The 27,708-nt window shown below is 42.6% G+C and overlaps 1 protein-coding gene across 7 annotated transcripts in view; it reads right to left on the bottom strand.

Annotated features, from left to right (window-relative positions):
* Window positions 1–4,252: 4,252 nt before the first annotated feature.
* Window positions 4,253–27,708, bottom strand: part of Mphosph9 (M-phase phosphoprotein 9) — a 71,561-nt gene continuing 48,105 nt past the window's right edge. For 3 of the 7 annotated variants that reach the window (XM_057764281.1, XM_057764282.1, XM_057764287.1), the window contains 9 exons: window positions 25,175–25,276; window positions 17,675–17,803; window positions 16,610–16,785; window positions 13,589–13,735; window positions 12,446–12,566; window positions 10,587–10,690; window positions 9,715–9,962; window positions 8,396–8,464; window positions 4,253–4,942 (listed from right to left, as the gene is read on the bottom strand). In XM_057764281.1, the coding sequence (XP_057620264.1) occupies window positions 4,841–4,942; window positions 8,396–8,464; window positions 9,715–9,962; window positions 10,587–10,690; window positions 12,446–12,566; window positions 13,589–13,735; window positions 16,610–16,785; window positions 17,675–17,803; window positions 25,175–25,276 (1,198 nt within the window). In that variant the 3' untranslated portion in view covers window positions 4,253–4,840. Of the gene's footprint in view, window positions 4,943–8,395; window positions 8,465–9,714; window positions 9,963–10,586; window positions 10,691–12,445; window positions 12,567–13,588; window positions 13,736–16,609; window positions 16,786–17,674; window positions 17,804–25,174; window positions 25,277–27,708 lie in introns of those variants that run through there. The other 4 variants (XM_057764285.1, XM_057764284.1, XM_057764286.1 and 1 more) reach the window with 4 other exon arrangements.

Genomic DNA, 27,708 nt, shown 5'->3' with positions numbered 1-27,708 from the left:
AGCCCAGTGTCTAGATAAAAGCCGAGGAGCAGGGGACCATACTACGTGTTCATCTCTTCGGGCCGAGTAGTGACTGAGAGGGCAAGAAATGCAGTTTACAGAACGTGATGCCCACACCCAGACAACTGAAGGTGTCCATCAAATACTCCAACCCTGGAATCACCAAAAGGTGCCCTAAGGTGCTTTCTAGACACACACACAAACACACACATCTCCAGGGTGCTATTGATTGCTTGGAATTGACTTCCTTTATTAATTTTAGTATCTCCATGCCTGCTAACTGAACAGAAAACTCCTGGGACTTAATACCACCATTAAAAGTTGGCTGTTACTGCCACCGTGAATAAACTCACAAATACCACGAGACAGCTCAGATCCACAAATATTTATTGAGTGCGTAGATGCAAGATGGAAGATGACATGGTTCCTGCTCTCACAGAGCTTACAACTTCATTATTCCTGTGTTTGACCAGATTTTAAAAAACAACCATGACAAGGACTTGCCTGACCAACAGCAGCAATGTATAAGCAACTGTTTTTCACATTATGGGTTACAGTCAAAGTATCCAATATAATTAAAATACAATTAACCTTTGAAATCTTATAGTGAAGGCATGGTAGGTAATGTTCAGCAAATGCAAAGTTATGGCTTGGTTCCTCATGTATTTGAGGTCTCCAGTGAAATAAAGGGCAAATATGTGGGGAAAGGGTTTTAGTGAGGCCCTAAAGCACTGGACTAGTTCGACAAGGTGTTAAACTTCCGTATTGCTCTTGGCAGAGTAGGAAATGACTCCTGTCAAAATCTGTGCAATACCAGGGTTTAGCCAGGCTGGCAACATTCAGAAGTGAGCATGACCCATTGATGAATGCTCTCCCTTCATTCCTAAAGGTCTCTACGTGCAATCCCAGCACTCGGGAGGCAGAGGCAGGTGGATCTCTGTGAGTTCGAGACCAGCCTGGTCTACAAGAGCTAGTTCCAGGACAGGCTCCAAAACCACAGAGAAACCCTGTCTTGAAAAAACAAAAACAAAAACAAAAAAAAAAAAAAAAAAAAAAAAAAAGGTCTCTACGTGCCACTTACTTGGGTTTTAAAGACCTGCAGTACAAAGTGGCACATTTAAAATGAGTGGAAACTGTTGAGTCATGTGACATTAAGATGATGAAAATGTCTGATCTAACTACATATTTGGGTGCAGGCTTCACAGGACAAGCAGCATTTGGCAAAGCACCTGGCTTTTATATGTTAAAAGAATTCCACTAGTCTCTTGATGCTTGTAAATCCACATAAATCTAAGGCTCGGTGGCAGGCACTTCTTCAAGATGGTCCATCCTCTTTAGAGGTCTAATCACAAAACATTTGAGGGAAAAATTATTTTGGTTAAACTTGCAGTAAACTATAATGGAAAAAGCCAATATTTATGCCCAGTAATACCCTTCCATCCATTAAGATCAAAATGCTTTCTGAATTTACATTTGATGGGTTAACGTTTTATAATTTTAGTCAACCAATAAATAACATACCAAGGAAATTTATTTACAATCCAAGAAAACCCTTGACTTTTATCAAACAGCAAAGACAACATAGACCACCTAACACAAATGACAACCCAATGGAGTGACTGGGACAAAACCATCAACTTTAAAAAAAAAACCACTGGGTTGGGAATATAGCTCAGTGGTGGAGTCGTTAGTGTGTGCCTTTAAAAAAAAAAAGAAGAAGAAAAAAGAAAGGGAGCTGGAGAGATGGCTCAGTGGTTAAGAGCATTGCCTGCTCTTCCAAAGGTCCTGAGTTCAATTCCCAGCAACCACATGGTGGCTCACAACCATCTGTAGGGAGGTCTGGTGCCCTCTTCTGGCCTTCAGGCATACACAGACAGAATATTGTATACATAATAAATAAATAAATATTAAAAAAAAAAAAAACACTATCTCAAAATCCTAGGAACTGATGAATCTGAAACACGCTGTTTGGTACACACTTAAGGAAGCACTGGCCTATCGGCCCCCTCTGGATAACCTATCATTTGGTCTATAAAGTGAGGAAAGCCAGCCTGAGCCAGGGTGTAACTAGGTCTGTCTGGCTCACCTGGAGCCATCTCTCCAAGCTCTGTAGCTGGTCTCTGAGAAGGAAGGGCAGATCTCCACATTTCAAAGGCACTTCCCAGAAGCCTCAGACTCACTGGGGTTCTTGGTGGTTTGTTTTTCACTAGCTGCAGCATAACCTCAGCACAGAAACAGTCTGCCTCCCTTGAGCAGCAGATGCTCCTTAAGACTGCTACCTTCCCCACTTTGAGGCTAACTTGATTTTTTTTTTTTTTTTTTTTTGGTTTTTCGAGACAGGGTTTCTCTGTGGTTTTGGAGCCTGTCCTGGAACTAGCTCTTGTAGACCAGGCTGGTCTCGAACTCACAGAGATCCACCTGCCTCTGCCTCCCAAGTGCTGGGATTAAAGGCGTGCGCCACCACCGCCTGGCCTAACTTGATTGTTATTCAAGTGTTCTTAAGATATGGATTACTAAGGGGAAAGGCAGCTGCAAGAATTTTCCTTGGTGTCTTTCTTCATAGCTATGAAGAATAAAATTTCTTTTTCAAATAAGTAATTGATAGTTTAAATCTATTACACACTTCAAAAACCAAAGCATATGCTTTCTGAGAAGCACAGAAGATGTTTTGATGGAACTTAATGCCTTTTTTGGAATAAGCCAATTATAGGCACCTAAGAAGATAACTCCTTGGCAAGATAAAGCTACCATCTCTTCTGAAGTGGCAATCTCCTGCTTCTTGAGAATATAGTAGACTGTACAATAAATGGAGAGAACAATGAGATAAACAAAAACACGGTGGGCTTGTTTGAGTTGTCTTGTTTGTTGACCTCACATGCAAGGCAAGCACTCTACCACTGGGCGTACTGTACTCCAGCCGTGAATGCTGCATGTCACCTACAGGGACATCTTAAGAAATAGTCTATCCCCTTATAAGCTCTAGACACAAGCTGTACAGGAGCTTGATTAAAATGAACCTTGTTTTACTGTAACATAATTTTTAAAAGGCTAAAAGAAAAACTAAGAATAAAGGCACTTACTTCTAATGATAAGAAATCCTGATTAAGTCTTTAACTGGTTACTGAATGTGAACTCCAAGGTTTAGTCCTATCCCAAGGACGCCCTCCTACCTGAGAGTCCCCACAAGTAGGACAGGGTCCAGGCCGATCGATCGCCAGGTAAAGCTTTGATCAGAAGATGCTCGAAGACCACCTGATGGTCTGTTGAGGCATACACACCTTAATGGGATTGCTGGCATGTCTTGGTTCGATATAAATATATATGAAGAGCTACATACGTGGAAAGAACTCAGAGGCAAACCAAAATCAAAACCATGAGCACTAGCCCTGGAAATCAACTATGAGAGCTCAGATTCCAAGAACATGGGTGTTGAGTTCGGAGTGGTCTCCAGAAGTGAGGGGATGAGCAGTGCAGATATCACCAACAGTCCCAACACAAACAGATACGTGCTGCTCCTCGACCAGAAAAGCTTCTCCTGCCCACATAGTGCTCTCAGAGAGAGCTAGGGAATGCCACCCATGTGGTGGGCTACGGGCCACGGCAGGGCCCTAGAAAAGACACCAGGCTCTATCTGGACATAAATCCTGTCCTTTATCAGGCAGAGTAGAGTGCTCTGAGCCCAGACCAACAGTTACCACAGCAGCTACTATGCAGGTCTTTTCTTTTTGACAAGGGTGGAATGGTAGGTCAGTGAGGTTAAGAACGTGATGGCTTTGGGAGCTAAAGCTTTATGTTTAATAGAAACTGGAGCTACCCTGGAAACTGTCCAAGCTGTGACCCAACTTACATCCTGAATGGGGGCAGAAAACCCTAGCTCTCCACCTGCTGCTCTCCATCTTTGTTTTCTTTCCTTAAAAATATTTTCAGGGAAATCAAACAAGTTATATGTAGTTTTTAAACTCTTCAGTATTCAAGTCTTATTAATTTTTACGTTTAATTATTTATTGGGGTGTGAACTGCTGAAGTGTATATGTAGAGGTCAGAAGACAACTTACAAAAGTCATTTCTTAGCCGGGCGGTGGTGGCGCACGCCTTTAATCCCAGCACTTGGGAGGCAGAGGCAGGCGGATCTCTGTGAGTTCGAGACCAGCCTGGTCTACAAGAGCTAGTTCCAGGACAGGCTCCAAAACCACAGAGAAACCCTGTCTTGAAAAACCAAAAAAAAAAAGTCATTTCTTTCTCATATGTGGGTTCGGGAACTCAAAATGGTCCTCAGGCTTGGTGGCAAGCACCTCTACCTGTTAAGCCATCTTGCTGGCTTAACTGTTCTACTATTCACTACAAGGCATAAGTTTAACATAGAAACTGTGTTATTTCTAAAACACTTCTACAGAATCTAAATGCAAATTATACTATAATTTTTTAATATTCAATGTTAGTCTATCCTTATGGAAGCTGTGAAGCATTTATTTTAAAAATGAATTATATTTACAATGTAGAACAAGTTTATAAAATCGGTGTGCAAAGTTCATTGTAAAAGGATAACACTATTTCCTTAGCAACAAGCCACCCCTGTTTACATTTCCTTATTGTTGACAGAAATTGAAGACATAAAAATAATGCCTTTTAAATAGTAAAATATACAAGGGGTTCCTGAGCATAACGAAAATATCTTGAAAATATGTGGCCATTTGAGTATAAAATAGCAAGTGTAAGAATAACATGATTGTAAAACTACTGTTTGAAGTCTTATAAACAGTACAAAAAAGCTTGTCTTTTCTGAGTGCAGAACTGTACATCAGTGCAAACAAAAACGTCTCAGATTTAATGGCTACCAATCTCAAAGGTTTGCAGAGCTGCGCAAGATATGAAACTTCTTGAGTGTCATTCGAACTGAACCCAGTTCACGATTGATCCTTTCCAAACGATCTTCCAAGGCTTCCTAGGTAAAAGTAATGGGAAAGGTGTCAACAGAATCCACACCAAGTCCTCTGGGTCAACAGCCAACTGCCACCTACAGACCTCTGATTGGAGCACAAAAGCATAAAATCAAAACGGCAGATTTTTCTTTCTACATAAATCATCATATTGACATTATTATTCTTTTTGTTTGTTTGTTTTGAGACAGGTTTTTCTCTGTGTAGCCCTGACTGTCCTGGAACTTGCTATGTAGATCAGTCTACCCTCAAACTCAGAGATCTGCCTGCCTCTGCTTCCCAAGTGCTGAAATTAAAGGTGTGTACCACCACCACCTAGCCAATACTATTTTTCTTTTTTTTTTTTTTAAAGATTTATTTATTCATTATGTATACAACATTCTGCCTTGATGTATACCCACACGCCAGAGGAGGGAGCCAGATCTCAGTACAGATGGTTGTGAGCCACCATGTGGTTGCTGGGAATTGAACTCAGGACCTGTGGAAGAGCAACCAGTGCTCTTAACCTCTGAGCCATCTCTCCAGCCCAACACTATTTTTCTTAAACTGAACAATGAATCGGCTTCTCAACCCTTCTAAATAAGCACGGCACTTTAACCATCCTTGGTCTGTTTTGGCACTCTTGGCATATGAGAATTCTGCACAGCAGTACAGCCACAGGCAGGGGTGGTGGTAATGACTTGAGATCAGTATTTTGAAGCCCAAATGTGTTCTCCATGGGTCACCAGAGAAGTGTGCATATTGAGTGCAGCTGTAGCCAAATAATCTGATAAAACTTCTCCCTTAAAAACATTATTGAAGCTGGGCATGGTGGCTCAGGGCTATAATAACAGTTCTTGGGAGGCAGAGGTAGGTGGGTTGTGAGTTTGAGACCAGTCTGGTCTACAGAACGAGTTCCAGAACAGTCAGGGCTGTACAGAAAAATCTTGTCTCATTAAAAAAAGAAAGAAAAGAAAAAGAAAAACCAGTAGAGACTTCAGGAGAAAAGAGTTCACAGTTATAATACTGATTATAATAATGATAATATTAATAGTTAATGATACCTGGAATATATATTTACCAATCTAGATCATTTACTCTGTATTGACACAAATGGCATCCTGAAATAGAACTTGATCCCCTGGCCCCTCGAGACAGGGTTTCTCTGTATAGCCTTGCCTGTCCTCAAACTCTATAGACGAGGTTGGTCTCGAACAAGAGATCCACCTGCCTCTGCCTCTTGAGTGCTGGGATTAAAGTCATGAACCACCACTACCCAGCTTAGAACTTGAAATTTTTATATTTAACAATTTTAGTAAAAGGATTGTACATTGTGAACACTGAGAAGATGGAGGAGCAAAGGGAAGGACCAGCACCCTCTTCCCTGTTTCCCTCGTATATATGCATATCCTTTTTAGAAAGGAAAAACTCAGAATGGAATGTTTCAAATAGTTTCCTTTGAACTTTCTTGGCATATTATAAAGTATCTTCCAACAATATCCTCCTAAATTAATGCACAATATTCCTTCACAAGTAACACGTTTAACCAGGAATCTTTCAGTAGAAATTTAGGTTGTTTCTAATTTTGGACACTATAAATAAGGCCGCAGTACATTTCTTAAACATATCTCTTTGCAGTATCTATAAATACTGACTTTGCAATCACTGGCAGACAGAAAAAAAAAAAAAAAAAAAGAAGTGCTTCAGTTCAAAGAAATGCAAAATAAATTCTGCATTCCAGAAAGTCTGTATTGATTTCTACTTGCATCTGCATTGTCTACACTCTATATGAGTTGTTTTAAAAAACAAAACACCTGCCGGGCGGTGGTGGCGCACGCCTTTAATCCCAGCACTCGGGAGGCAGAGGCAGGCGGATCTCTGTGAGTTCGAGACCAGCCTGGTCTACAAGAGCTAGTTCCAGGACAGGCTCCAAAACCACAGAGAAACCCTGTCTCGAAAAACCAAAAAAAAAAAAAAAAAAAAAAACACCTGATAATTGGACATGCTGATGCACACTTATAATCCCACAACTCCTGAAGCTGAGACAGGAGGCTGATGAGTTCAAAGTCAGCCTAGAACCTGTCTAAAAGAATCCCAAAACCAAACCCGCTAATGTAGAGGGAAAAAAGAAAAAACTTAAAAAATTGTATTAGCAGGTTATTTCTCTTTTCATTGACATAATCTCTGTAGGGTATGAAAAAATGGCTCAGTAGTTAAGAGCATTTCCTGCTCCTGCAGAGGACTTGGATTTAATGCCCAGCACCTACATGTTTGTTCACAATGAGTTATAACTCCAGTTCCAGCGTATATGATGCCCTCGTCTGACCTCCTTAAGCACCAGGCACACATGTAGTGCACAGACATATATGTAGGTAAAATACTCGTACATATGAAATAGTTTTTAAAGGAATAAATATAAATAAAGACAAATCTCAAGTATTCCATGCCTGATCCTGCCTCCACCTCTCAAATACTGGGACCGTATATGTGCACCTCTATATCCAATTTTTCAATTTATTATTACTGTGTGTTACTGGGGAATGAACATGGGCCTTGCATATGCTAGGAAATGTTCTGCCACCACTGGGCCACACCTTCAGTCCTTATACCCAGTTTTGTGTGGTACTGAGAATGGAACCCAGGGTTTTATATAACAGGCAAGAACTCTCAACCTAGCTAGATCCCAAACCTGTTTTATTTTTTGAGACAGAATCTAACAGCCTAGCCTGGCTTCCAAATTGGAATCCTACTGCCTCAGCCTGCAAAGCACAGGGATGGCATGTGTTGAGCCACAATCTCCACTTCAGTGCATGATTCTTCTTTTGTTTTGTTTTAAAGAGATGTTATTTATTTATTATGTATACAGTGTTCTATCTGCATGTATGCCTTTATGCCAGAAGAGGGTACCAGATCCCACTGTAGATGGTTGTGAACCACCACGTGGTTGCTAGGAATTGAACTCAAGACCTCTAAAAGAGCAGCCAGTGCTCCTAACTTCTGAGCCATCTCTCCAGCCACCAATGCATGATTCTTAATAACAGGATGGGTGCTCTTTTTGTTTGTTTTTTGAGATGGTCTCTCTGTGTATGTAACCTTGGCTGTCCTGGAACTTGCTCTATAGACCAGGCTGGCCTTGAACTCAACGATCCACTTGCCTCTGCCTCCTGAGTGCTGGGGTTAAAAGTGTACACCACCACTGCTCAGTGAAGATGGGCGTTCTTTAATCACTGGGGCTGGACATAAAAGCCAGCACCTTGTGCATATTACACAGATAACTACCACCTTTCACTTTGCCGTCACAAAACTAACACTCTGAACCATAAGCCAAAATGAATGCTTCCTTCTATAAGTTGCTTTGGTTGTGATATTTTATCACAGCACTAGAAAAGTAACTAACACAGTCCACCGTGCTCTACGATGCTTCTTAGAGCACTGAGTCTATCTAGTCCCTAATGCAGCTCCCAGCTAAGGTGTCTCACCTGATTTAGTCTTGTTTGTAAAGTGATTCTTCCTCCAGGAGAAGGCATCCGGCTTAATGCTGCCTCAATCTGTTAACAAGAAAAAGTATTCAAATAAAAACAAAAGAATTCTAATTATTGGCACTGAGTTTTCTGACACAGAAGGGAAAGAAAAGATTTCAGCTTAGCATTTTCTTGTCCATCTTGGCTTAACATAGTTCCCTATGTACTCAGTTAATAACAATTGTGTGGTGCAAGGGCATGTCTGGTGGAGTTTTGGTGTCCATGTACTGTACCCAAGGCAAATTCCTTATGACAAGTCTGACACAATGATGTCCTTTGTGGTGCTTTGAATAAGAATGGCTTCCATTGGTGGTGGAGCATGCCTTTAATTCCAGCACTCAGGAGGCAGAGGTAGGTGAATCTCTCTGAGTTTGAGGCCATCCTGGTCTACAGAGTGAGTTACAGGACATGCTCCAAAGCTACAAAGAAACCCTGCCTTGAAAAAAATGACAAAACAAAACAAAGCAAAACAGAAAGAAAAAAAGAATGGCCCCCATTAGGCTCATGTATTTGAATGCTAGTCATCAGGATTGGCCGTACTTGAGAAGGATTAGGAGGTGTGGCCTTACTGAAGGAAGTGTGTCACTAGGAAAGGGCTTTCAAAAGCCCAAGCCAAGCCCAGAGCTGCTCTTCCTGCTGCGTGCATCTAAATATACAAAGAACTCTCAGCTACTTCTCCAGTACCTTCCTGCTTATATGCCCCCATGCTCCCTGCCATGATGACAGACTAACCCTCTGAAACCATATGCAAGGCCCAATGGGTTTTTTTTTGTTTTTTTTTTTTGGTTTTTCGAGACAGGGTTTCTCTGTGGTTGTGGAGCCTGTCCTGGAACTAGCTCTTGTAGACCAGGCTGGTCTCGAACTCACAGAGATCCGCCTGCCTCTGCCTCCCGAGTGCTGGGATTAAAGGCGTGCGCCACCACCGCCCGGCAAGGCCCAATGGTTTTTGTTTTGTTTTGTTTTTTAATAAGAGCTGCCTTGGTCATGGTATCTCTTCACAGTAATTGAACAGTGACTAGGATGCCCTTCCTATATTTGACTTTTTTTCTGTTAGTGGTTTGTGGTTGTGTGTTTGATTTGTTGTTTGTTTTGGAGACAGGGTCTCACCATATAACCCAAGCTGTTACTTATGATCCTCATGCCTCAGTCTCCCAAGGGCTGAAACACAGGCATATGCCACTTTGTCCAGCTCAGTAATTCCCTTCTGACTATTCCCTCTAGACATAAGCATTAGGTTCAGGAAAAGTTTTTTTTTATATATATTTTATTAGTTTTACCTGGTCTTTTTCTTTGGTAAGTTCATCAAAAAATCGCTCCGTTTCAGCTAGGGTCCTAATTTTTGCTGTATATTCAAAATCATTACCCTGTAGTGCTGCTGGCACTGGCTTACACTGCTCAAGGCTAACTGATTTACTCTTCTCCCAGGCTTGTCGTGCGGACACTCTCTTCACTCCACTTGGCAAGGGTTCAGGACAAGAGCTATGATTAACAGGGTTGTCACGGGCTTTTTCTGAATACTTTTGTTCTGTCAGAAAAGAAAGAAATTTCTTATGTTTCTTTACTAATTTGTTTAATAGACTGAGACTGAATACATATCTTGCTCAACCTTACTTCCCGAAAGGAATTGCTATATGGCATAAAACATAATGAAAATAAGCAGCATCTTTTCTTTCCTCCCCCATGCCAGTTTCTTGAGACAGAGTCTCACACTAATCCAGGCTGCTCTAGAACTCACTAATTAGCCCAAAATGACCTTAAAGTCATAGTGATCCTGCTGCAGCCACCTTAGTGCTGGGATAAAAGATATGTGCCACCACTCCAGCTGAAGAATATTTACAGTTAACATTATTAGGACCTAGCCAAGTGACTTCATATACCTTATAGTTTATTCCAGGTTTAAAGTTGTTAAATGAAAACTACCCACAGCCTGAGTACCTTACCAGCTACAGTGTGAGGGGAGCTGAGCAGCACTGTCCTGCTGATGACAATCAGCACCCCACCTCTGCTTCCCAACCTGTCCATCAACACACACACAGCAAGCACACTGTGGATGCGCAAGCACAGGCTGTCTTCAGAGCTTTGCAAAGACACTGGAATCTTGGAAAACAAATACCTCTCACTCTAACTAGTAATTTTTAGGAAAAGATACCTTCCGAGTCATCTAGAGGAAGAAACTGGAGCTGTTTCCTTGGACTGGTTTGTTGAAGTGTGGACACAGGAACAGTATCTAAATCATCCAAAAGGATATCAAATCTAGTAAATGAAGCAAGTTACTTGTGAGAAAAACATGAAGTAAGTTTTCCTGACTCACTAGAGAGCTGAGCTGGCACCCCAGAAACTCATATAGTCAAACTTTCTTTTATTTTTCATTTTTTTTAGCTTTTTTTTTTTTCGAGACAGGGTTTCTCTGTATAGCTTTGGTGCCTAAACTGAAACTAGCTCTTGTATACCAGGCAGGCCTTGAACTCAGAGATCCACCTGCCTCTGCCCCCAAAGTGCTGGGATCAAAGGTGTGCACCACCACCACCACCTGGCTATCACATATTTTCTTTAAAAAAAAAAAAAGCTACTTGTGTGGGTTTTTTTTTTTAATTTTATTTATTATGTATACAGTGTTCTGACACCCTGTTTGCCTACAGGTTAGAAGAGGGCACCAGATCTCATTACAGATGGTTGTGAGCCACCATGTGGTTGCTGGGAATTGAACTCAGGACCTTTAGACGAGCAGGTGGTGCTCTTAACCACTGAGGCATCTCTCTAGCCCTACTTGTATGATTTTCAAAGCTGAAACTAAATGTCTTTCCTGATATGAAGTTCTATTTCCACATTAGAAACTTAAGGCACTGGCTACCATGCCTTATCCAATCTCTCTAAGAAGCTTCTGGAACAGCAGGAGAGGGGTTAAGAAGGGGAAAGTGAGGCTCGCTGTGCTTAGGCCACTGGGTCTAGAACCAGGAGGCGGTTCTTCCTAGTTCATCACTCAGTGCTGGGCTACTTCAAGATGGGTTCACTGCATCTTGAGACAGGCACCTGCTACCCTCACACTCACCATCTGGCACCAAAATGTCCCTGTATCACACGCCTTGTCAGAAGCACAAAAAACCCTTCCACATCTAAAATCTGAGGAGATGCTGAGGCAGCATTTAAGAGCTAGCAGTGGCAAGTTTCCATAGTGAAAAACTATTTTCTCCACGCAGTTGTGGCGCACGCCTTTAATTCCAGCACTTGGGAGGTAGAGGCAGCTGGATCTCTGTGAATTCAAGGCCAGCCCTGGTCTACAGAGAGAGTTCCAGGACACTCATAGCTACACTGAGAAACCACATCTCAAACAAACAAACCTATTTTCTTTTCTTTTTTTTTTTTTTGGTTTTTCAAGACAGGGTTTCTCTGTGGCTTTGGAGCCTGTCCTGGAACTAGCTCTGTAGACCTCCCAAGTGCTGGGATTAAAGGCGTGCGCCACCACCGCCCGGCCAAACCTATTTTCACATATGATACTTTATGTTACATATGATATTCACATAAATGACCTAAGGTCACAGATCCCCAATGACAACTGAAGAATCAGTAATAGCTAAAGCTATATTGATGGTTCAAAATCAATAATGAGTCCAACAGGATGGCTCAGTAGGTAAAGGTACTTGCCTCCAAACCTGATGCCCTGCGTTCAATATCTGAAACCCATATGTTGGAAGGAGAAAATCAACTCCCACAAGTTATCCTCTGATGTGCACACATGCTCACACATGCAAACACACACAGTAAATCAATGAGATGTCTTTTTTTTTTTTTTTTTTTTTGGTTTTTTGAGACAGGGTTTCTCTGTGGCTTTGGAGCCTGTCCTGGAACTAGCTCTGTAGACCAGGCTGGTCTCGAACTCACAGAGATCCGCCTGCCTCTGCCTCCCGAGTGCTGGGATTAAAGGCGTGCGCCACTATCACCCGGCATGAGATGTCTTGAAAACGAATAATTTTTTTAAATTTTAAAATTCAACAACTTTACAGAACTTACCGAATAGGACTGTTTTCATTTTTGCTAAGTAGATGACTAAATCCTGGGGACAAATTTTCTTTAGGGGATCGCTTAGGACTATAAGTCACAGTCACTGGTGTTAACATAATCTCTCTTTTTGCTAAAGAGGAAAACAGAAAAGAAATATGATTTCCACCTATATTTGTGCTGGCAGAACTTATTCCTAATTTTAAAAATAATGAAATTCGCCAGGTGGTGATAGGGCAAGCCTTTAATCTCAGCACCCAAGAAGCAGAAGCAGACATATCTCTGCAAATTTAAGGTCAATCTGGTTTACAGAGCAAGTTCCAGGACAGCCAGGGATACACAGAGAAACCCTGTCTTGAAACACCAAAAAAAAAGAAAAGAAAAAGAAAAAAAATGAAGAAAGAAATTCCATAGCAAAACTTGATGGTATTGAAAAGAACACAAAGTGAAAATAAAACAATCCATAACTCTAATATCTACAGGCAATCCCTGCTGACACTTTAGTATCCAGACTATAGTCTCAGCACTGTAGCTCAAAACTGGTTCTTCAGGATTTTAGAAGTCAAGTGGAAATAAGGCAGAAACACTGTGAGCAGTACCTGCTCCTGAACACAGGAGATACAGACTCCCCTGAGCGGGTACGAAAGGGGACATGAAAAGTCAATGCTTAAGCTTTAGAACAGCCTGGAACTGTGGGGAGGAAAAGCTAGGGAAGACAGACATCAGATATGTAAGAAGCATCTTCTCACCTCTGTAATTTTCTCAATTAGAGCTCAAAAGAGATCAACCCGCTCTAAACTTTCAAAAGCAACTTCTTATGGTGCTAAGGACCACATCCATGCTAGGCCAGGGCTCCACCACTGAGCTACATCCCAAGCCCTTTCTACTTTTTATTTTAAGTCAGGGTCTTGCAAAGCTGCAGGCTAGCCCTGAATTCACATAGTAGATCAGGCAAGCCTTGATCCTTGATCCTTAGCCTCCCAGACAGCTGGGATGACAAACCTCCACCACAAGCCTGGCATAAAATGAGGTATCTGTACTCAGACAATCTTATTCTCTGGTTGTTCTCAGGGACCCTGTACTCAGCATCCTTTGTTGGGGCGGAAAGCAAATGAAAAGCCACTCCCCGCAGCCCAAAGCACACACATCTCTTACTTGGAGTGTTGGCTTTACGACTGGAGGGTGGGAGAGACGACGATCTTTGTGAAGCTGAACTCTGTCTCTTTGGTCTCTGCTGGGCACATTTCTCTGGGGAACAGCCTGTATTGACTGAAGGTTCAGTTTGCCGAGGATTCACTAATTCTGTATCAGAGAAACACAAAAAAATAAGGCAGACCTGGTTTCCACCATCTGCTCTGTTACAGCTGTCACCCTACAAGGCCCTCCACTGAGTACACGCAAAGCACGTCTTCCATCTAGGCTGTAACAGGGTCTGCACATGTCCCGCACTGTGATGGCAGTGGTGCTGGGGAGGAGGCTTCCTGTCACAGCTGCACTTAGGCGAGTGCTCAGAGAGCTTATCTTTAGGAAGCACGGTACTAACTTACTTACTAGGAGACCCGCTGTAGGGTGCAGAGCCACAGATCTGAGGGTGTGCCTGGCAGGTCTGAGAAGCAAGCATGACAGGAAGTAGAGGACCAAGGGAACAAGGCACAGTGGTCAACACCTGTCACCCCAGCACTGGGGAGTGGAGTCAGATCAGAAATCAAGGTCACCCTCAGCAACATAGTAAGTTCCAGGCTATGTGAAATCTTGTCTCAGAGAGAGAGTGGAGGGCAAAGAGAAAAAGCTGTGGGGTGAAGAGATAGGGATAGAGGGCAGAAACAGAGAGAAGCACCTAGACCTGGGGGAAAGAACACCTTGAAAGAAATTCCTCTTACTCTTTAGAGATGCTCAGTAACCAGGAAAAAGAAGGAAGATAGGAAAAAATTTTGGTTTTTCTCTATTTTTGACACTCTGGATCCTACTGCCTCAGCCTCTGAATGCTGGGACAATCCTCCCGCCCCCCGGCCATCTTACTCCTTGTTTTATGAATATCAGATTACTGCCACAATTTCCCAACACGTGCAAGTTAGACAAACAGATGTAGACAAATTCACTCTGTAGCCCAGACAGGCTGTGATTTCAATTCCCCTACTTAGCAGATAGAAGTGGGATGATACGCCTGCACAGCCCAGCTCACATGAACCTTATTTCCCTTATTATTTTTAGTTATATGCAGGTGTGTATATCGGCATACGGGTACGTGCACATGACTGCAGGTGCCTACAGATGCTAGAGGCATCAGATCCCCTGGAACCAGAGTTAATAATTGTAAGCTACCATGTAGATGCTAGGAACTGAACCCATGTCCTCTACAAAAACAAGTGCAGCTAACCACTGAGCCATCTCATTAGGCCTTTTAAATAATCAAACGCAATATGCAGTTCGCTTCATATGAAAGGTACATGATATGCCAGGACAAAGATAAATTATTATTAAGGATCAGTTATCTATGAAATGGGGTTGGAGCAGTATCATAAATCAGGACTTAAATTTCAGGTAAAAAATTTCATTACCTGAGAATTTTATCTTATTTTTTGAAGCAGGTTCTCACTATGGAACATGTAGACCAGGCTAGCCTCAAGCTCCTACCTCTGCCTCTGTTGGGATTAAAGACACGCACTGCCTTGCTTGGCTGAAAATTTAATTTTAAAGACTATAACATAAATTAAGGAAAACAAGCCAAATGGAGGAGGTGCACAACTTTAATCAGGGCACTCAGGAGGCAGAGATAGGCCTATGAGTTTGAGGCCAGTCTGATCTATAGAGTTATTTCCAGGACAGCCAGAGCTGTTCCTCAGAGAAATCCTGTTCCAAAACACAAAACAAACAAATGAACAGAAAGGAAGGAAGGAAGGAAGGAAGGAAGGAAGGAAGGAAGGAAGGAAGGAAGGAAGGAAGATAGATTTTTAAAAATTAAGGAAAAGGGCCGGGCGGTGGTGGCGCACGCCTTTAATCCCAGCACTTGGGAGACAGAGGCAGGCGGATCTCTGTGAGTTCGAGACCAGCCTGGTCTACAAGAGCTAGTTCCAGATCAGGCTCCAAAACCACAGAGAAACCCTGTCTCGAAAAACCAAAAAAAAAAAAAATTAAGGAAAAGGGCAGATACCTCTTCCAATATCAAATAAGGAATAAAATACTACTTAGAGGGTGTTGTAATAAGAGCGGCGGGGCTGCGTCCCCGGCATCTGGCCGCCCGCATGGCTAGCTTATGTCCCGAAATAATTACACGGAAATTGTATTTTTTTAATCATTGCCTGGCCCATTAGTTTTAGCCTCTTATTGGCTAGCTCTTACATATTGATCTAACCCATTTTTAATATTTTGTGTAGTACCATGAGCTGGCTTACCAGGAAAGATCTTAACCTGCGTCTGTCTGGAGTGGGAGAATCATGGCGACTCATTGACTCGGCTTCTTTCTCCCAGCATTTTGTTTTGTTTACTCCACCCACCTAAGGGTTGGCCTATCAAATGGGCCTAGGTAGTTTTTTTATTAATTAACCAATGAAAGCAACAGATTAATACAAGACCCACCTCCGATGGAGGAAGGTCATTGGTTAAATAATAAAGAAACTGCCTAGGCTCATTTATAGGCCAGCCCTTAGGTGGGTGGAGTAAACAGGTAGGATGCTAAAAAAAAGAAGCCAAGTAAGGAGTCGCCATGATTCTCCCAGTCCAGACAGACACAAGTTAAGATCTTCCCTGGTAAGCCAACTCATTGTGCTACACAAAATATTAAAAATGGGTTAGATCTATATGTAAGAGCTAGCCAATAAGAGACTAAAACTAATGGGCCAGACAGTGATTAAAAAAATACAGTTTCTATATAATTATTTCGGGGCATAAGCTAGCCATGTGGACAGCCGGGTGGCGGGGATGCAGCCCCGCCACTCTTATTTCAACAAGAGGGATTAGAAAGATGGCTCATCAGAAGTATGTACTGCTCTTGTAGAGGGCTTGGGTTTAGTTCTCAACATCCACATAGTGGCTCACAAACATTCAGAACCCCAGGTTCAGAGGATCTGATACCTCCATGGGTACCAGGTTTACACATGCACATTCAAACATCCAGGCAAAACACTCATAGATGTAAAATAAAATCAATGAATCTTAAAATTAAAAGAAAATACTTACTACTTGATGTATCCTCTTTCTCTGTCTGTGTCCCCCAATTCTTAAATATTCTTTCATCATCAAGTTCCTTTAAAGCTTTCACGATTGGTGCGTCTGGAGCATCCCTCTGCTTTTTAGTCAATAAGCTTGAAGGTGAACATCCAAGGGAAGAGTCCTTTTCTGGAGGAGAATGGTATCTAAAACAGTAGCTGCAATTTTAACTGCTGTGGGCTGAACATTTGCATGTCCCTATCCCATAATGTACAGATAACAGCCTAACCTTAGCTGGAAGCATTTGGAATTGGGGACCTTTAAAAAGAAATGAAGATCAGACAGGTCATAAGGAGGAGCCCCACAATGGGCTGGAAGGCCCTCAGGAAAAGAGGGAGGGAGTCAGGCCTGATGGCACACACAGGCCTGCAGCCCCAGCATTCAGGAGACTGAAGTAGGAGGATGGTCAAGATTTTGAGAGTACACAGTTGAGCTTGCTATGTCAAGAGTGACAGGATTATCCCACTGTCCTAACAAGCCTGCAATATGCCCCTGGGCATACAGAGAAGCACTGCAGAGCCTATGATGGTAAAACATCCTTTAAAACAAAAAAAAAAAAAGCATTAGCCTCTCAGGGATGGGGAGATGGAGCCACTGCCACAGTGCTTTCTATGCAAACAACAAACAAAATGCCTAAACCAGGTTGAAGTTAGAATAGTAAAAAATTAACAGTCCTAGAATTCCAGCACGGGGTGGGGGTGGGGTGAAAAGCGGAAGATCAGGAGTTCGACCAAGGCATCCTGTCTAGCCTCACAGCTGAGCTTTGCTGGAAGACAGTCACCCAGCTGCATCTACACATCAACACTATCTAGAACGGGTCCCCCTTCCACAGCGGGGAAGCCCTACTTCTGAGTTGTCCACTCCCCTACTCCAGGAAGAACCTCAGGTCCATCTTCAAAGAGAAGGCAGAAACCCCAAAACAACTGTTTCTTTACCCCGCCCCCTCCACACAGCCCAACTTTTGACTAGTTCCTTTGGGGAGACAGTTCTGTCTCTATGAAAGCACTCCTCAACCGACCTCCGCGGTTCTCTCACCCAGGAACACGGGATTCCTCCAGCTGATTATCTGTCTTCCTGGTGTCCAGAGGCTGCCCAGTAAAAATGGAATACTCTGCTCCTGGAATCAGCCACTTCCTCCTACTGACATCTGAGGTCGCCAGTGTGCTGTAAGGAAAGGAAATATTCCATGGCATCACAAAGTTTGCACTTCAATTTTAAGAAAATTTATGTATATAAAACGTTGGTGTGGGGCTGGAGAGATGGCTCTGTGGTTAAGAGCACTGACTGCTCTTCCAGAGGACCGGGGTTCAATTCCCAGCACCCACATGGCAGTTCACAACTGTCTGAAGATCTATTTCCAGGGGATCTGACACTTCACACCAATGTACATAAAAAATAAAAAGTTTAAAAAAAAAAAAAACATAAAAATTAAAAAAATAAAATAAAACGTTGGTGGATGTTTTGTCTGTGCATATGTGTGCTGGTGCCCAACAAGGTCAAAACAGGGCATTAGATGCCCTGGGACTGGATTTAGAAATAACTATGAGTCACCATATAGGTGCTGGGAATTGAATTCAGGTCTTCTGGAAGAGCAACTAGTGCTTTTAACCAAAGAGCCATCTTTCCAACCCCCTTGCACTTCAACTTAGAATGTTTATATCAGAACAACCCATTCCCAAGTTTGACTTACATATTTGCACAGTGACTTAGAAACCACATATGGGCAACCTATACTTGAAAAAATAAATCTTATTTTAAAGGTTTCTGGCTGTCTTGGAACTCACTTTATAAAACCAGGCTGATCTTGAACTCAGGGGTCCTCTGTCACTGCCTTCTGAGTGCTGGGATTAAAGGCATGCGCCACAACCTCCCTCGATTTTCACTTTAACCCCAGGTCACTCTTATCCTTAAAAAAAGATCTCTTGGTGAGCTGGGACCTGCCCTAGGGCCTTGTGTACTGTTAAGCAGGCTCTTGGCCACAGCTACACCCCAGGCCCTTCACTCCATTTTTAAATGAAGAAACATTTTGAACATTCTTAGAAAATCACAGAGAATACAACGAGCACCCACCTACCTACTCTCGGTTTTAACAGATGCTTAGATCTTGGCCATATTTGTTTTTAATTGTGAGACATAACATTGTATACATATGTATAGCTGCGTTTGTTAAACAAGGGCACACTATCCACACCCTTCAATACGTCTTCTCTGCAACAGCATGTTCATGATTTATTCATGTTTGCATGCAGAGCTGTCAGTCATTTCTCCCGTCTGATTGCGTCTCCTGATGGTAGATGCTGTTTCAACAACGCTACAATTAACATGTGGAAGAAGTGACCTAAATTTCTAAAAACACAACCATAAAATGTGGGGTGTAGCCATCACCTTCGGTCTTCTGACAAATAATCCTCTAGACAAGCCCTATCGCCTGCAGTCAGCCATTGGTGTCTGGGTTCCTTTCTTCATCTTTGCCAAACTTTGGAACAAATTAAGTCTGGCCTGTCTGATAATGGGAATGGTACATACTATTACTTTAATTGGCATTTTCCTGGTTTCTTAGGACAATAAGCATCTTTTCACTGCTATTGGCTGTTTTCTGTTTTCTTTTTCTGTGCAGCTTCACATCCCATCACCATTTTTCTGTGGAGGAAATTGTCTCTTTCTTACTGAGTTGTGATAGATCTTTTGTATTCTGAATACTCATCCTTTATTTTTCTTGTTCATTAAAAGTCACACACAGGCACAGACACACATACGAACAAGTCAGTGAGATGGCTCAGTAGGTAAGAGTACTTGCCACCAACCCTGAGACCTGAGTCTGATCCCAGACCCATGTGGTGGAGGAAGGGAACTGACTCTGGAAAGCTGCCCTCTGGTCACCACACAGAAGCAGTGCACACACAATTTTAAAATGTACGGATTTCCTTTAAAGATTGCAAGCATGTATGGACACACAGGTAATGCTCAGCTTAGTCTTCACTCTGCTCCACACCCCTTAGATTTTCAATAGAAATACGATTAAAGCCTTGCTGAGCCTCGCCAGCCCTACAGCTCCCTGCTCTCAGAAGCTACTATTCTCGACTTGTCCTTAACACTCCTGCACATGATCTTAAGACTGATTGCTTCTGTAAGATCCCAAGAGACACTCAGAACTCTTATACATGCTGAGTTGGTATTAGCTCTTTCCTATTGGGGGTCAGGAAGATGCAGCTCATTAGTAACACTGGTTATCAAGCATTTTCCAGGCCCTGGGTCTCATCACCAGCACTTTAGTGATTTTGTTGTAATATTTTCAGGTTACTTTACGAATAACAGAAGAAACACTTACGGGTACCTGGAAAGCATGCCAACTTGACTTGGTATAGACTTAAAAGAACATGTGGTTAGCCGGGTGGTGGTGGCGCCTTTAATCCCAGCACTTGGGAGGCAGAGGCAGGCGGATCTCTGTGAGTTCGAGACCAGCCTGGTCTACAAGAGCTAGTTCCAGGACAGGCTCCAAAAAAAAAAAAAAAAAAAAAAAAGAACATGTGAGAACATGTGGTTATCTTATAATGTGGAAGGATCATTGACATACAAAGACCCTCGTAAACTATTTCCCAAATAAATGTTTGTGGATTTTCTTCTTCAGAAATTTACTTTGTTTATAGATGTATGTATTGGGGAGGGTATGCACATGGAGCACTTGGGAAGCTCAAAGTACAACTTGCAGGAGTTGGTTTTCTCCTTCCACCATGTGGGTCCGGGGTTCAAATTCATTTCAGGCTTGGCGGCAAGGGCCTTTACCCACTGAGCCATCTCGCCAATCCCAGCCACCAGCACTTTGGAAAGAAAAAAAGTATTCTATTTCTTCCTCAACCAGTTTTTTACTGTTCTATATTATACTCTTAAAATTAATACAAATTGACAGTCCAGATGAGACCTTTATAACACCTTTTTCTACAAAAGGCAAAAGAAAAAAAATTTTATTCTAGACCAACTACTCAACTTCATTGTTGTCATGCAAAAGCTGGAAGATGATATGTAAATGAATCAGTTTTTTTCTTCCTTATGTTAACATCAAAATATAGATAGCCCTTTAGCCCTAGCTCACCTAGAACTCATGATATAGATCAGGCTGGCCTTGAATTCAGAGATCTGCCTGTCTCTGCCTCCTGAGTGCTGGGATTAAAGACATGTCCCAAATATTCTTTTTCTTTTTTCTTCATTTTGGTTTTTCGAGACAGGGTTTCTCTGTGTAACAGCCCTAGATGTCCTGGAACTAGCTCTATAGACCAGGCTGGCCTTGAACTCACAGATATTCACCTGCCTCTGCCTCCCAAGTGCTGGGATTAAAGGTATGCACCACCACCACCTGGTTCCCAAATATTTCTTATGCATGTATGTATATTCACATGCCAAAGGACAACCTCAGATGTCATCCTCAAAAAGGTTGTTCACCTCCTTTGAGACAGGGCCTTTCATTGCCTTGGAATTCAATTAGGTTAGAGTGACAGCCAGCGAGTACCAAGAATCCTCCTATCTCCAACTTCCCAGTGCTAGAATTAAAAGAGACACTATCACATCTGGCATTTTTAAATTTTATTATTTTATTTTATATGCATGAGTGTTTTGTCTGCCTGTATGTCTGTGTACCATATGCATGACTGAGAAAAGGGTGTCAGCTCTCCTAGAACTAAAATTACAGACCGTTGTGAACCGTCATGTGGATGCCCAAGTCCTCTGAAGGAGATGCCAGTGCTCTTAACTGCTGAGCCCTCTCTCCAGCCCCACACCTAGCATTTTCATGTGGACTCTGGGGCTCTAACTCAGGCCCTTCAGCTTGTAAAGTAAATGCTTTACCAACTGAGCCACACAAGTCCCAGTCCTGACCAAATACTTCAAATTCCTCAGTCATACACATCACAAAAAATGATGGTGTAGCCTGGCTTTGGCCTAAAGGCTACAGTCTGCCAAGCCTTTCCTTTCACACACGGCCACCCTGAATAAGCACATCACAACATATGCACTTCCAGCTGCTCGATGTGCAGGCTGTCTTCAACACACCTCAAACACTTCTCTCACTGTCCACACTCTCCCGAGTCAGAGAAGCCCCCAGCTTGTGAATCCAAGAGGCCTTTTCAGTCCTTGCTCTAACTGACGGCTGCTTCAATTTCCGTCCCCACTTCCAGCAGCATTTTCACAGGCTCCTTTGCCAAACTCCTCTACCCAGCACAGAAGTAGGGTTCCTGGGAGCTCGGTCCTGTGCCTACTCCCACTGAACACTCAGTTCCTATCAATCCTGTAGCTGTAAGCACCGCTGGCGAATAACTGACTCCAACATTGTACCTCCAACTTAGGAGTTTGGATCTCCAAGCCTAAGTTTACTATTGCCCACTTGATTTCTGCTTCAAGTCCGTGGGAATCCCAAGCAAAAATTCCCATGCCAGGCACTCTGATCTTGTCTTCAGTTCAACACATGGCAGCCTTTGGTGTCCTCGATCTCTTGCCTCACCAGCCAAGACACAACAATGTCCTGTGGATTACACCTCCAAAACCTTTCAAATTCTTTTTTCTTGTAATTAAAAATATTATTCTTATTACATTTATTTATTTTGTGTGTGCACAGACATGCCACGGTGCATGTGTAGAAGCGATAGGACAACTTCTGAAGTTGGCTCTCTTCCACCATGAGGATGAGACCTGGTGGCAAGCACCTCTGTACACTGAGCTGCCTCCCTGACCTCATCCTTACAGATCCAGATACCTAGAACCCTGCTCTCCTCACACTGGAATGGCCTAACTCATCTACTGTTTCCATGCTCTCCTGTTTCATCTCTTTTTTTCATGGCAAGAATTTTAAAAAAGCAAAAGTCAGATGGCATTGTTTTCTAATAAAAATCTTCAGGGGACAAGATCACGGCTCGGTACATAAGGTACTTACCTCAAAAGACTAATGGCCTGGGTTTGAGCTGTGGAGTCCATGTAAAGGTAGAAACAGAGAACTGATTCCAGAAAGTTATCCTCTAGCCTCCATGTAAACAATGGCAAATGGACACAACACAACACACACACACACAAATAATATAGATCTTTAAAATCCTTGTCAGACACAATGGCACATGCCTTTAATTCCAGCACTCAGGATAAAAAAGTAGAAGGACCAGGTTGAGGCCAGCAGCCAACTCTACATAGTAAGTTCTAGGATGGCCAGGACTACACAGACAGACCCTACCCCCAAAAATCTAAAATAAAATAAAAATCTTTGAGAGGATTCTCAATGGACTTAGGGTAAAATCCAAATGCCTGACGGTGACTTAGAAAGTTCACGGAAGGCTGCATAACTTCCTGCTGTGGCTGTCTAAGCCATGCATCATGGCATAAATATCAACGTCCCCTACAAGTTCATGTGCTTTCACAGCTGGTCCTGAGATGGTGACACTGTTTGGGAGATTATGGAACCTCAGGGGTATGGGGCCTAGCTGGTGGGAAGAGGTCACTGGGGTCAGGCCTTTCAAAGGCCATACACTCACTCTGCCTCCTGCCTGTAACAATATGAATGAACAGCACCCACAAAATCCTGGTACCTTGCATTCCAACCCACTGAGAGACTCCCCTCCTACCCAACCTTATGCCTCTTCTTTTGCTTATTCTCAGAAATTCAGTTTTTACCTTTGGTTTGGTTTATGTTTTTATTTGAGACGAGGTCTTACATAGCCCAGGCTTGGTATCAACTGGATGACCCTGAACTGCTAATCTTCCTATATCCACCTCCCAAGAGCTGGGCCTGCAAGGGTATACACCACCACATCTAGTTAATTTTTCTGCTTTAAGATTTATTAATTTTTAAATTGTGAGGTGGGTACACATGCATGTCTTGGCTCACATGTAGAAGTCAGAAGGCAATTTTTAGGAGTTGGTCCTTTCCTTCTACCATGTGGGTTTAAGCTCAGGTCATCATACTTTGTGGCAATTGTCTTCACCTGCTGAGACAAACCATAGGGCCCAATATTTCTGTCCTGTGTGTGTGTGTGAAGCAGAAACCATAAAACAAACCAAGGCTGCGTCCCACACTTGAGGGTTTTCTTCATTTTTCTTTCCTTTCCTTTCTTCCTAGCTTCCTTCCTTTCTTTTTTTCTTTTTTCTGAGACAAGGTCTCTTATGCAACTCTGGCTGTCCTGGAACTCACTATGTAGACCAGGCTGGCCTTGAATTCACAGAGATCCACCTGCCTCTGCCACCCAAGTACACCACTACTCCCAACTATTTCTCTTCTTTTCAAAGATCTGGGCGGCAGGGCGATGTCTTCTACACCCATCAGAAAAAAAAGATGAGGTTCAGGTTGTAGGAGGACACTACAAAGGTCAGCAGATTAGCAAATCAGTCGAGTTTATAAAAAAAAAAATATGCTATTCACATTGATATTTGCTGTTTTGTTTTTGAGACAGGGTCTCTCTATGTAGCCCTGGCTGGAATGAAACTTGCTATGCAGACTAGCCTCAAATTCAAAGAGATCAACCTGCTTCTGCCTCTAAATACTGAGATTAAAGAGGCATATGCCACCATGTCCGGCTGTCATCCATATTGAAATGGGATAGTGGAGAGTAGGTTAGTGGCACAATTGTCCATATGGGCATTTACCTCAGCAAAGAACAAGGAACACAAAAAGATTCTGGAACGAGAGCCAAATCTCACCAAGCAGGAAAATGATGGAAAGCAAATATAAGGAAGAAACACTTGAAAAGACATAAAAATAAAATAATCTCATCTATAACTCTCATTAAAAATGGCTTAGGGCTGGAGAGATGGTTCAGAGAATAAAGGTGCTCATAGCTCATTCACAGAGACCTGAGTTTAGCTCCTAGGACCCATGTCAGGTGGCTTACAGCTTCCAGGAACTCTAACTCCAGGAACCTGTCACCTGCTTTTGGACTCAAGTTCATATACCCGCACAGACACATACTTAAAAACAATAGAAATAAATCTTTTTTAAAAGTTGCCTACATGGAGTGGGGGGAGGGGGCAATATTTGGGAGGCGGGGAGGGAAATGGGAAACGGGGAGCAGGTGGAATTCTTAATTAAAAAAGAATAAAAATAAAAATTTAAAAAAAAAAGTTGCCTACATGGAGCCGGGCGGTGGTGGTGCACACCTTTAATCCCAGCACTCGGGAGGCAGAGGCAGGCGGATCTCTGTGAGTTCGAGGCCAGCCTGGTCTACAAGAGCTAGTTCCAGGACAGGAACCAAAAAGCTACGGAGAAACCCTGTCTCAAAAATAAAAAGTTGCCTACATGGAAAAAGAAGGTCTTTTAGAAAGTAAGAGACGTGGGTGGAGAGCACTGGAGACACAGCACTAAGAACACAATGCCCGCGTACCTCTGTGCTTTTCTAAGCCTTGAAACTGCTTCTTTGTAGGGCTCTGAATGACATCCAGCGATTGTGACTTTAATGCACATCTATGACCATAAGGATATTTAGCTCTGGCTTCCTAATTAACAGAGGGCCTCATTAGAGGCACGCACTACTCCTGGTTGCAAGGACACTATGTCAAGTCACTTACTTGGCCCGGGATGGCCTCGTGGGACCTTTAGCGCTGTGACGAAGATTCAGCATATTCTCATGCTCTACTTGTTTCACCTGAGCTTCGAGTTTTGAGATCATCCTAGATCAAAACCAGTAAGACAAACACATTACCACAGATTGAAAACGGAGCTAAACTACCAGGTGTTACTTAATTGTCCCTCTTTAGGAAGGCAATAATAGCCTGCTCTCCAGAAACTTCTTTCACAGTAAAATGGCACCATTAAACTTTGAAAAGCTAAAAGAAAGAAAATGGAGTGGGGGACAGGGGAATAAGCAGGACAGCAAGGACACTGGTCTCTGCAAAGCCACATTGCCTAGACTATGACAAAGGAAGGAAGGATAAGCAGGCATCTATGAAGTATGGAGGACAGAAATTAAATTTAAAAATTAGCATCCTAATTTTTATAAGAGGCAAAAGCTAGACTATTCCTAATAACTCTCACCCCAGAGATGAGGCAGCAATTCATCTCATTTGTTCCATGTTCAGAAATAAAAGCCTCCCTTTGATTCTCTCACCAGAAGATAACTACCCCAAACAACTGTTTCCAGCATGGCCTTCCTTTTCTCTGAATGTATTAATTTGATTCCTTTATTTCAGTTAGTGTGTGAGTGTGCTCAAGTATGTGAGTATAAACTAGTCACTGTGGGTGTGTGGAAGTCAGAGGCCAACTCTCAGGAGTCAGTTCTCTCCTGCTACCTTGTGGGATCTGGGGATTGAACTCAAGTTGTCGGGTATGTATATAAGTGCTCATCTGCCCTCTTTCCTTGCTTTTAAACTTGTGTATGGGGGCCAGCAAAAGGGACTTCCACTAAGCTTGAGAAGGAACAGCTCTAATATGACAGGTAATCCTTCCAACATGGCAGGCAGTTGACACATCTAGACACTTATGCTCTGTGTAAATCCTTCACATTGCAGTACATTTCTAAACTTAGGGTATTATTTGATCCAAACGTAACTATTAAAAATATGTGTGGAAACGAATATATATATATATATATATATATATATTCCTTTTTAAAAAAGATTTAGTGTTAATAATGTGTATGGATACATGTCTTTGTGTAAGCATATGCTGTGGGTGCAGGAACAGAGGCTAAGAGAGGAAGCTGAATTCCCTGGAGCTGGAGTTACAGGAGGTTGTGATGCACCTTACATGGGTGCTAGAAACTGAACTCATGCTCTGGAAGAGTGCAGTGTGCTCTTAATCACTGAGCCATCTCTCCAGTCCAAATTAAGATATTTATAATCATTTGCAATATAGATCATTTATGATTGTTGCTACCTATTCAAGATCATTATGTCTCTAAACCAGGTATTTTTTGTTGTTTTAGTTTGGTTTTCAAGAAAGGCTTTCTCTGTGTAGCCCTGACTGGCTTCAAACTCACTGAGATCCACTTGCCTCTGCCTCCTGAGTGCTAGGATTAAAGACATGTGTCACTATAACTGATCCAAGCCAAGTCTTTTAGGAAGTGGATTCCCACAAACATATTGAGAATTTCATTTTCTTTTGGAGTGCAAGAGAAACACAGTGAAACAGATTGCTTCTTCCAATTCCTTCTAGAAGTTACCATTCAGACTTCTCATTATGCCCCCCCCCCCAAAAGCATGATGTCTGGAGAAATGCATGCACCTGACTCAACCTCTGTAGTGATATTTCACTTATATTTTAATAAATAAAGCATGCCTGAAGGCCAGAACACAAAACCGTCACACTAGTCAGCCATACAGGCCAGGCAACAGTGGCACACACTTTTAACCCCAGTAGCCACACTAGTTTTCCATAGAGACAGAACCATGGTGGTGCATGCCTTTAATTCCGGCACTAGAAAGGAATATAAGGCAGGTTAAGACATGAACTCGCTCTCTTTCTTTCAGTCTGAAGATTTCATAGAGGTAAGAGCTCTCTAGTGGCTTAATGACTTTGCTTTTCTGGTCTTCAGGTTGAACTCAAATATCTGTCTCTGGGTTTTAATTATTCATGCTACATATCGTGCCCAATATTTAGGGTACAAATTTCTGAAAAAAGCCATTTCCCTGTCACTTTTTAGTCATTGGTACAAGCCAGAGCTGTATGTTTCAGTCCCACCCAGCTATGCTTTCTTTTCTTTTTTTCCCCAAGAATCTGAGAGAATTGGAGATGTTCCTGTTGTATATGTAGCTTCTCTGAAATAGTCTCCAGCTAACACCCAAACTCCAGAAGTATCTGGGCTCCAAATGCCACAGGAATCACCGGCCCTACACTGGCTGGTTCTGCCTTCAAGAAACCTCCCTCCACATGTGCTTCCCTCCCAGCCCCAATGTTTTTTCAGACAGCCGGCTCACTAGCTTGCTTTCTCTCTCCTCTCCACCCCCCTTCTGTGTCTCTCTCCCTACCACTCTCTACCATGGGTTGCAGGCTCTCCCAGAACCCCTTCTCAGGCAGCTGCCAAACTAGGTAGCTGTCTTGAAATCCACTCAGATTCTTACTGTTTTACACGGCAGCAACAAGCCTCACATCTTCATCAACATCA

The sequence above is a fragment of the Chionomys nivalis genome, chromosome 3, assembly GCF_950005125.1.
Source record: "Chionomys nivalis chromosome 3, mChiNiv1.1, whole genome shotgun sequence".
In the NCBI taxonomy this organism is placed as follows: domain Eukaryota; kingdom Metazoa; phylum Chordata; class Mammalia; order Rodentia; family Cricetidae; genus Chionomys; species Chionomys nivalis.
The sequence above is the reverse complement of the archived record's forward strand: the minus strand, read 5'-3'. Positions and strand labels throughout refer to the sequence as shown.